Genomic DNA, 10,858 nt, shown 5'->3' on the forward strand with positions numbered 1-10,858 from the left:
TGGTGAGCTCATTCCCTCCTTTAAAGAACTTGCACTTAGTGTCCACAGATAAGAAACCTCTAAAGGCATAATAATGATCTTTTTCTTTGATAAGGCATCTTGGCAACTCATCCCTTGTGGATATTTTTCTACTATCAAAAACCACTTTTTAGTTGTTTTCCTATATTGAAAAAAATACTATCAGTATACTTGTCATAAACAAAAGGAGCTGTATAGCACAGTCTAAATTTGGTAATGAAAGTTAGTAGTGCATCCTCATTTTCCTGAGTTATATACTTCCCACGCATTCCTCACGTGTCCTAGAAGGTGACTAAAGGGGACAGGAGCGGGGGGGGGCCAGAAACCCTCCCCTCATTGTATTTTAATTTCTAAAAGGGGAAACAGAATTTCTAAAAGGGGATACAGAAGAAGGAGTCACGCAGGGAGTGCTCATCCTCCTCGAAGGCTCAGGTTGGGGTGTCTAAATGTGTGTGGATGTAACCAAGATGAGAAAAAAGGAGAGATAGGTAGTATGTTTGAGGGAAGGAACCTGGATGTTTTGGCTCTGAGTGAAACGAAGCTCAAGGGTAAAGGGGAAGAGTGGTTTGGGAATGTCTTGGGAGTAAAGTCAGGGGTTAGTGAGAGGACAAGGGCAAGGGAAGGAGTAGCACTACTCCTGAAACAGGAGTTGTGGAAGTATGTGATAGAGTGTAAGAAAGTAAACTCTAGATTGATATGGGTAAAAGTGAAAGTTGATGGAGAGAGATGGGTGATTATTGGTGCATATGCACCTGGGCATGAGAAGGAAGATCATTAGAGGCAAGTGTTTTGAGAGCAGCTGAATGAGTGTGTTAGTGGTTTTGATGCACAAGACCGGGTTATAGTGATGGGTCATTTGAATGCAAAGGTGAGTAAGGAGGCAGTTGAGGGAATAATTGGTATACATGGGGTGTTCAGTACTGTAAATGGAAATGGTGAAGAACTTGTAGATTTATGTGCTGAAAAAGGACTGGTGATTGGGAATACCTGGTTTAAAAAGTGAGATATACATAAGTATACGTTAGTAAGTAGGAGAGATGGCCAGAGAGCGTTATTGGATTACATGTTTATTGATGCGTGCGGGAAAGAGAGACTTTTGGATGTTAATGTGCTGAGAGGTGCAACTGGAGGGATGTCTGATCATTATCTTGTGGAGGCGAAGGTGAAGATTTGTAGGGGTTTTCAGAAAAGAACAGAGAATGTTGGGGTGAAGAGAGTGGTGAGAGTAAGTGAGCTTGGGAAGGAGACTTGTGTGAGGAAGTACCAGGAGAGACTGAGTACAGAATGGAAAAAGGTGAGAACAAAGGAGGTAAGGGGAGTGGGGGAAGAATAGGATGTATTTAGGGAAGCAGTGATGGCTTGTGCAAAAGATACTTGTGGCATGAGAAGTGTGGGAGGTGGGTTGATTAGAAAAGGTGGTGAGTGGTGGGATGAAGAAGTAAGATTAATAGTGAAAGAGAAGAGAGAGGCATTTCGACATTTTTGCTGGGAAAAAATGCAAATGAGTGGGAGATGTATAAAAGAAAGAGGCAGGAGGTCAAGAGAAAGGTGCAAGAGGTGAAAAAGAGGGCAAATAAGAGTTGGGGTGAGAGAGTATCTTTAAATTTTAGGGAGAATAAAAAGATGTTTTGGAAGGAGGTAAATAAAGTGAGTAAGACGAGGGAGCAAATGGGAACTTTAGTGAAGGGGGCTAGTGGGGAGGTGATAACAATAACAAGTAGTGGTGATGTGAAAAGGAGATGGAGTGAGTATTTTGAAGGTTTGTTGAATGTGTTTGATTATGGAGTGGCAGATATAGGGTGTTTTGGTCGAGGTGGTATGCAAAGTGAGAGGGTTAGGGAAAATTATTTGGTAAACAGAGAAGAGGTAGTAAAAGCTTTGTGGAAGATGAAAGCCGACAAGGCAGCAGGTTTGGATGGTATCGCAGTGGAATTTATAAAAAAAGGGGGTGACTGTATTGTTGACTGGTTGGTAAGGTTATTTAATGTATATATGATTCATGGTGAGGAGCCTGAGGATTGGTGGAATGCTTGCATAGTGCCATTGTACAAAGGCAAAGGGGATAAAGGTGAGTGCTCAAATTACAGAGGTATAAGTTTGTTGAGTATTCGTGGTAAATTATATGGGAGGGTATTGATTGAGAGGGTGAAGGCATGTACAGAGCATCAGATTGGGGAAGAGCCGTGTGGTTTCAGAAGTGGTAGAGGATGTGTGGATCAGGTGTTTGCTTTGAAGAATGTATGTGAGAAATACTTAGAAAAGCAAATGGATTTGTATGTAGCATATATGGATCTGGAGAAGGCATATGATAGAGTTGATAGAGATGCTTTGTGGAAGGTATTAAGAATATATGGTGTGGGAGGCAAGTTGTTAGAAGCAGTGAAAAGTTTTTATCGAGGATGTAAGGCATATGTATGTGTAGGAAGAGGGGAAAGTGATTGGTTCTCCGTGAATGTAGGTTTGCGGCAGGGGTGTGTGATGTCTCCATGGCTGTTTAATTTGTTTATGGATGGGGTTGTTAGGGAGGTGAATGCAAGAGTTTTGGAAAGAGGGGCAAGTATGCAGTCTGTTGTGGATGAGAGAGCTTGGGAAGTGAGTCAGTTGTTGTTCGCTGATGATACAGCGCTGATGGCTGATTCATGTGAGAAACTGCAGAAGCTGGTGACTGAGTTTGGTAAAGTGTGTGAAAGATGAAAGTTAAGAGTAAATGTGAATAAGAGCAAGGTAATTAGGTACAGTCAGGTTGAGCGCCAAGTCAATTGGGAGGTAAGTTTGAATGGAGAAAAACTGGAAGAAGTGAAGTGTTTTAGATATCTGTTAGTGCATCTGGCAGTGGATGGAACCATGGAAGAGGAAGTGAATCATAGGGTGGGGGAGGGGGTGAAAATCCTGGGAGCCTTGAAGAATGTTTGGAAGTCAAGAACATTATCTCGGAAAGCAAAAATGGGTCTGTTTGAAGGAATAGTGGTTCCAACAATGTTGTATGGTTGCGAGGCGTGGGCTATGAACAGAGTTGTGCGCAGGAGGGTGGATGTGCTGGAAATGAGATGTTTGAGGACAGTATGTGGTGTGAGGTGATTTGATCGAGTAAGTAATAATAGGGTAAGAGAGATGGGCGGTAATAAAAAGAGTGTGGTTCAGAGAGCAGAAGAGGGTGTTTTGAAAGGGTTTGGTCACATGGAGAGAATGAGTGAGGAGAGGTTGACAAAGAGGATATGTGTGTCAGAGGTGGAGGGAGCGAGGAGAAGTGGGAGACCAAATTGGAGGTGGAAAGATGGAGTGAAAAAGATTTTGAGTGATCGGGGCCTGAACATGCAGGAGGGTGAAAGGCGTGCAAGGAATAGAGTGAATTGGAATGATGCGGTATACCGGGGTCGACGTGCTGTCAATGGATTGAACCAGGGCGTGTGAAGCGTCTGGGGTAAACCATGGAAAGATCTGTGGGGCCTGGATATGGAAAGGGAGCTGTGGTTTTGGTGCATTATTACATGACAGCTAGAGACTGAGTGTGAACGAATGGGGCCTTTGTTGTCTTTTCCTATTGCTACCTCGCACACATGAGGGGGGAGGGGGATGGTATTCCATGTGTGGCGAGGTGGCGATGGGAATGAATAAAGGCAGACAGTGTGAATTGTGTGCATGGGTATATATGTATGTGTCTGTGTGTGTATATATATGTGTACAGTGAGATGTATAGGTATGTATATTTGCGTGTGTGGACGTGTATGTATATACATGTGTATGGGGGTGGATTGGGCCATTTCTTTCGTCTGTTTCCTTGCGCTACATCGCAAACGTGGGAGACAGCGACAAAGCAAAATAAAAATAAAAAAAGATATATATTGGAACTATTTTTCAAAGATTGTTCTTTGGTGCCTACTTAACAGACTTAATTTAGTAACATTTGTATTGAGTTGAACATTGAGGCAATCAGCCATATGAGTATTTTTTTTCATAATTGTTTCTGGATAATAATGATCTTGTTTTCATTCAGTAGACATACTTATGGAACAGAGATGGTGAGAAATGTAATCACTCTGCAAATGGAAGGAATTGAGGCAGAACAAAATGTGGGAGTGAGAACAGCTGCCGTCAATTTGCTTGTCCACATTGCCATCACCCAGAAATCCTTTGTTGTGCCAGATATACTTCGCATGCTGGAAAAGGTAAATATAGGACATTTACTGTCATTTCTTCTTGAATGTATTTCCCCATCAATGTTAGCATATTTACTCATACACATTTACTCATACACATTTACTCATACTTTGCTATGTTGATTGATATGTTACTTTTGGCAGGTTCTTTATTTACTAGACTGGAGGAATTGAACAGAGTTGTTTATATTATATGAATGCTGGTTGTCTTGCATGTACACTTTTCATTAGAGTAGGTCAACTGGAGTAAGTTTTTAGTGTGTGCAGTAAAAAAAAACAGTTAAGCAAATGTAATTTCTAAGAATTGCATTTTGTATAGTGAGCCATGCATCTGTTTTACAGAGATGAAGTGGATGAGCCAGGTTCCAAGATAACATCACAGTAACATCTAACATAAAGAGATTTGTTTAGAAATGATCCAGATAATCATGCTTTGGCTATTCATTACAACAGTTCTTTTGATTTATGCTTATTCTGTATTCACTCTGTAGACCTAATGCCATTGAGAGCCTGCAGATACTTAAATTTATGCTTCTTAACACCCTTGTGCAACAACTTACTCTTAACATTATCCTCTCCCATGCTTGAAGTTTGTTATGACCTTCTGGCACAAAAGAGTCATGCTGAACTTTTTTCTTCACAAGTTTTTTGGCTGTATATTAATTTTTTCATATGAAAAATTGGTTGCTCTTTCACATGAAACCAGGTAAAACAGAAAAGATATATTTGATGTGAAATCATGCATTTTAGTTTTCAGTGCAGTCAGCTCAGATTTTTTGCTAACAAAAGCCAAATAAGAGAACATTTGTAAGCTTTACATTGGTAAAATCAGAAACTGGACATGAGTAATTCTAAGGCTGATAAACTGAAAAAAATGGAGCATCAAATATTTTTCCAAAATTGTTCTCTCTCTTTTTAGATTTACATTTTTATTTTTTTCGTTTTCTATTATTTGGTTGTTTAGTATAATTGTGTGGGCATGTTATGATGATATTTGAATTTTGTACACTCTGTCCGTATGCAGTTTTAAGAAAATCCATCCCCAATATCCATGTAATGTACTGTTATACTACCACATACAGGAAATACATGATAATGTGATCTTTGTGATGCAATAAAACTATATTTTGTAATGATTTTACCCTTTGGTGTGATGTGAGTGATCAGAGCCTAACCATGCAGGGGGATGTGACATGTACATGGGATAGAGTGGATAGTAGTGTTGTGGTATACAGAAGGCATCCTGTCAGTGAGCTGTAGTACCAGGGAAAACTAAGGAAAGGTCTCTGATGCTTAGCTGTGAATAGGTGGACTCTGGTTTCATTACATTATAGATGACAGAGAGTGGATGAAAGCAAACAAGGTTGTTCTTCATCTGTGCCCTGTGTTAGCTTTTTATGGTGAAAAGACAAACAAGTATGAGAAAAATAGAAATATATGTGTGTACTTTGTTTTGCTAGCAGCTGCAGTAAAATGTTTTAAAACCCTTAAGTATAGATTTAAAGTTAACAGTATGCTTTTTTACAGACAGTCTTTGTACCATGATTTGAATAACTTTGGTTTTGGATCAAAGACTGGTCTTAGGTTCATTTGGAAAATATGAAATATGTCAGGCTTTAACCTCTTTCAAAAAGTATGACTTATTTTTCAGATAGTGATAGCACCATACTCAAATGCTGACGATGTTGTGCAAGTTGTACGAGAAAGTGAAGCTGCAGACATCATAGCAGCTGTTGCTGGTTTGATACGAATCTTTAAAAAGAAACTATGGGAGTTACCTTCATCGTTTGCTATCCAGACATATGGCATATTGATTGCCTGCTTGGAGCACCATTACTGTAAACAAGCTGTTCTTGAAGGAGTATCCAGAGTTAGACTCCAGGTTAGTAATCTGTGTTTTTGAAGACTCATCATATAAGGCTGGGTATGCTGATACTGTAATTTGTTTTAATTTTTGTGCACGAATAATTTTTTCAAGACTTTTGGTGTTAGTTTGAAAAGAGTAGATATTGATTGTGTAAAATAGATATGTAGGAGAAAGACAACAAAGATGATAAGAGCTTAATTGCAGTTGCAAACTGTACAGCAAGTGTTGTAGATAGGGTGGTGAGTAAAATGGTGAAGAGTGAATGTGAGACAATAGTAGAATGAGTGTGAAGTGAAAAGTGTGTGCATTATGTGAAAATGTTGATAAACTTATTCAGACTATAGCAGCGATAATTTTCATGGACATTTAGAATTTCCAAAGTTTAAGGTCTCCAAAATTTAAATTAGAAAAAATTCCATGTCTTTTTTACATGTTTTTCTTTGCCATCTTAGGTCAAATGCAACCCATCAGTACAAAATGATCAACATATAATTGATAAAATTATATGGTATACTTATACTTTTCAGATAGTTTTTGTTTTTTCTTCAGTGTTCTGATTTGATGCATGAACTGATTATTTGTCTCTTTTTTTTGTACTTTTTTGTCATTTCCTCTATTATTGAGGTAACATTAAGAACAGACAAGAAAAGGCCTCTTTGCTCACTTCCATTCTATAGCTGTCATTTGCAATTTGCTGGGAAAAAACACATATCCATATCCATGTGTGAATACAATATGCAATACAATAGTGGATATCCTGTCTACATCAGTCAAACAGTTCAATTTGCCATATGATCAATTTACATATCACACAGACCATTGCATGCGAGGAAATGTGTCTAAAAATATTTCTCAGAGCATACCCCATTTTATGTCATACTACGGTAAAACTGGCTTCATTTAAAGTAATTCACTTTGTGTAAGACTTTTCTGGGATGCACCTATTTACAACGAACAAAGAATCCTTGTACTACTTTGGTAAAGTTGGCTTCATTTATAGTAATTTCACTTTGAGTAAGACTTTTCAAGAATGCACCTATTACATTAAACAAGGAATCCTTGTTTATAAGAAGGATATGAATTAGATGGCAGTATTATTAATTGAATTAGCTTGAACTTCCAGACCTTACTCTTTACTTAATCATAAGTCCCTGGAAATGTCAAATACTTTTCTTCATAGTTGTTTACTGTTTCCTGCATTAATGAGGTAGTGACAGGAGCATAATATGATCTGCATAACTAAACATCCCTAGCTTAGCAAAAGGTTCATCTCAGGCATGCTGAACTCAAAGACTTTTCACTATAACAGGATAAGAGAGGGGTGTGTTAGCATGAAGAATATGGTTAAAAGAGCTAGAATAGTGTGCTGAATTGGTTCAGACATATGGAAAGAATGTGCTGACAAAGAGGATATATAAAAGAATTGGAAGGAACAATAATGGAGATGGATGGATGGAGTGAAAAAGATTTTGAATGCTTGAGCATGCAAGAGGGGGAAAGGAATGCATGGGACAAACTGATTTGGAGCAAATGTGGTATACAAGGAATGACATAATATAAGTGGACTGGACCAGGGCATTTGAAGCAGCCAAGAGAAACTATGGACAGGTCTGTGGGTCTGGTTGTGGATATTATATTTTTATATTTATTTTGCTTTGTCGCTGTCTCCCGCATTAGCGAGGTAGCGTAAGGAAACAGACGAAAGAATGTTCTCTTGTCTTATGCACTATATTTACCTCCTTCCAAAACGTCTTTTTATTCTCCCAAAAATTTAATGATACTCTCCCTGGGGATAGGGGAGAAAGAGAACTTCTCATGCATTCCCTGCATGATGCATAAGGCAACTAAAAGGGGAGAGAGTGAGGGGCCTGTAAATCCTACCCTCTAGATTTTTATTTCTCCAAAAATAAGTGAAAGAGAAGAGGGCCAAGTGAGGCTATTACCTCAAAGGCTCAGTCCTCTGTTCTTAACGCTACCTTGCTAATGAGGCAAATGGCGAATATGTATGAATTTTTTTCATATATACATATTTGCCATTTCCCATGTAAGTGAGGTAGCATCAAGAACAGAGCCTCAACTGAGCATTAGAGGTAACATCATAGCTTGGCCCTCTTTTCTGTTCCTTCTTTTGGAAAAGTAAAAATGGGAGGGGAGGATTTTCAGGCCCCTGCTCCATACATATAGATTTGTGGAAGGAGTGCATGATGTCTCCATGGTTGTTTGATTTGTTTATGGATGGGATGGTTAGGGAGATGAATACAAAAGTTTTGGAGAGAGAGGCAAGTATGCAGTCTGTTATGGATGAGAGGGCTTGGGAAGTGAGTCAAATGTTGTTCGCTGATGATACAGTACTGGTGGCTGATTCGGGTGAGAAACTGCAGAAACTGGTTACTGAGTTTGGAAAAGTGTGGGTTAGAAGAGCGTTGAGAGTAAATGTGAATAAGAGCAAGGTTAAAAGGTTCAGTAGGGTTGAAGGAAAAGTCTATTGGGAGGTAAGTTTCAATGGAGAAAAACTTGAGGAATTGGTGTTTTAGAAATCTGGGAGTGGATTTAGCAGCGGATGGAACCATGGAAGCGGAAGTGAGTCACAGGGTTGGGGAGGGGGCAAAGGTTTTGGGAGCATTGAAGAATGTGTGGAAGGCGAGAACATTATCTCAGAGAGCAAAAATTGGTGTGTTTGAAGGAATAGTGGTTCCAACAATGTTATATGGTTGCAAGGCGTGGGCTATTGATAGGGTTGTGCGGAGGAAGGTGGATGTGTTGGAAACGAGATGTTTAGGGACAATATATGGTGTAAGGTGGTTTGAGTAAGTAATGAAAGGATAAGAGAGATGTGTGGTGATAAAAAGAGTGTGGTTGAGAGAGCAGAATAGGGTGTATTGAAATGGTTTGGTCACATTGAGAGAATGAGTGAGGAAAGATTGCCAAAGATGATATATGTGTCAGAGGGAACGAGGAGAAGTGGGAGACCAAATTGGAGGTGGAAGGATGGAGTGAAAAAGGTTTTGAGTGGTCGGAGCCTGAACACGCAGGAGGGTGAAAGACGCTCAACGAACAGAGTGAATTGGAACAATGTGGCATACTGGGGTCGATGTGCTGTCAGTGGATTGGACCAGGTCATGTGAAGCATGTGGGGTAAACCGTGGAAAGTCTTGTGGGGCCTGGATGTGGAAAGGGAGCTGTGCTTTCGGTGCATTACTCATGGCAGTTAGAGACCGAGTGTGAACGAATGTGGCCTTTGTTGTCTTTTCGTACCGCTAACTCGTGTGCACGCGGGGGGAAGGGGATTCCATTTCATGTGTGGTGGGGTTGCGACAGAAATGGTTGAGGGCAGCAAGTATGAATATGTACATGTGTATAAATGTATATGTCTTTGTATATATATATATATATATATATATATATTACAGAGGTATAAGTTTGTTGAGTATTCCTGGTAAATTATATGGGAGGGTATTGATTGAGAGGGTGAAGGCATGTACAGAGCATCAGATTGGGGAAGAGCAGTGTGGTTTCAGAAGTGGTAGAGGATGTGTGGATCAGGTGTTTGCTTTGAAGAATGTATGTGAGAAATACTTAGAAAAGCAAATGGATTTGTATGTAGCATTTATGGATCTGGAGAAGGCATATGATAGAGTTGATAGAGATGCTCTGTGGAAGGTATTAAGAATATATGGTGTGGGAGGAAAGTTGTTAGAAGCAGTGAAAAGTTTTTATCGAGGATGTAAGGCATGTGTACGTGTAGGAAGAGAGGAAAGTGATTGGTTCTCAGTGAATGTAGGTTTGCGGCAGGGGTGTGTGATGTCTCCATGGTTGTTTAATTTGTTTATGGATGGGGTTGTTAGGGAGGTAAATGCAAGAGTTTTGGAAAGAGGGGCAAGTATGAAGTCTGTTGGGGATGAGAGAGCTTGGGAAGTGAGTCAGTTGTTGTTCGCTGATGATACAGCGCTGGTGGCTGATTCATGTGAGAAACTGCAGAAGCTGGTGACTGAGTTTGGTAAAGTGTGTGAAAGAAGAAAGTTAAGAGTAAATGTGAATAAGAGCAAGGGTATTAGGTACAGTAGGATTGAGGGTCAAGTCAATTGGGAGGTGAGTTTCAATGGAGAAAAACTGGAGGAAGTGAAGTGTTTTAGATATGTGGGAGTGGATCTGGCAGCGGATGGAACCATGGAAGCGGAAGTGGATCATAGGGTGGGGGAGGGGGTGAAAATTCTGGGGGCCTTGAAGAATGTGTGGAAGTCGAGAACATTATCTCGGAAAGCAAAAATGGGTATGTTTGAAGGAATAGTGGTTCCAACAATGTTGTATGGTTGCGAGGCGTGGGCTATGGATAGAGTTGTGCGCAGGAGGATGGATGTGCTGGAAATGAGATGTTTGAGGACAATGTGTGGTGTGAGGTGGTTTGATCGAGTGAGTAACGTAATGGTAAGAGAGATGTGTGGAAATAAAAAGAGCGTGGTTGAGAAAGCAGAAGAGGGTGTTTTGAAGTGGTTTGGGCACATCGAGAGGATGAGTGAGGAAAGATTGACCAAGATGATATATGTGTCGGAGGTGGAGGGAGCAAGGAGAAGAGGGAGACCAAATTGGAGGTGGAAAGATGGAGTGAAAAAGATTTTGTGTGATCGGGGCCTGAACATGCAGGAGGGTGTAAGGAGGGCAAGGAATAGAGTGAATTGGAGCGATGTGGTATACAGGGGTTGACGTGCTGTCAGTGGAGTGAATCAAGGCATGTGAGGCGTCTGGGGTGGACCATGGAAAGCTGTGTAGGTATGTATACACGTGTGTGGACATGTGTATGTACATGTGTATGGGGGGG

General features: G+C 40.2%; 1 protein-coding gene across 1 annotated transcript in view; it reads left to right on the plus strand.

Annotated features, from left to right (window-relative positions):
* The window catches only part of LOC139753738 (tuberin-like), a 466,749-nt gene that overhangs the window by 159,373 nt on the left and 296,518 nt on the right, over positions 1-10,858 (plus strand). Inside the window, exons 9-10 of the mRNA XM_071670535.1 lie at positions 4,016-4,184; positions 5,827-6,057. Of these exons, the coding sequence (XP_071526636.1) occupies positions 4,016-4,184; positions 5,827-6,057 (400 nt within the window). The remainder of the gene's footprint in view (positions 1-4,015; positions 4,185-5,826; positions 6,058-10,858) is intronic.

Source organism: Panulirus ornatus, chromosome 15, assembly GCF_036320965.1.
Source record: "Panulirus ornatus isolate Po-2019 chromosome 15, ASM3632096v1, whole genome shotgun sequence".
NCBI lineage: Eukaryota > Metazoa > Arthropoda > Malacostraca > Decapoda > Palinuridae > Panulirus > Panulirus ornatus.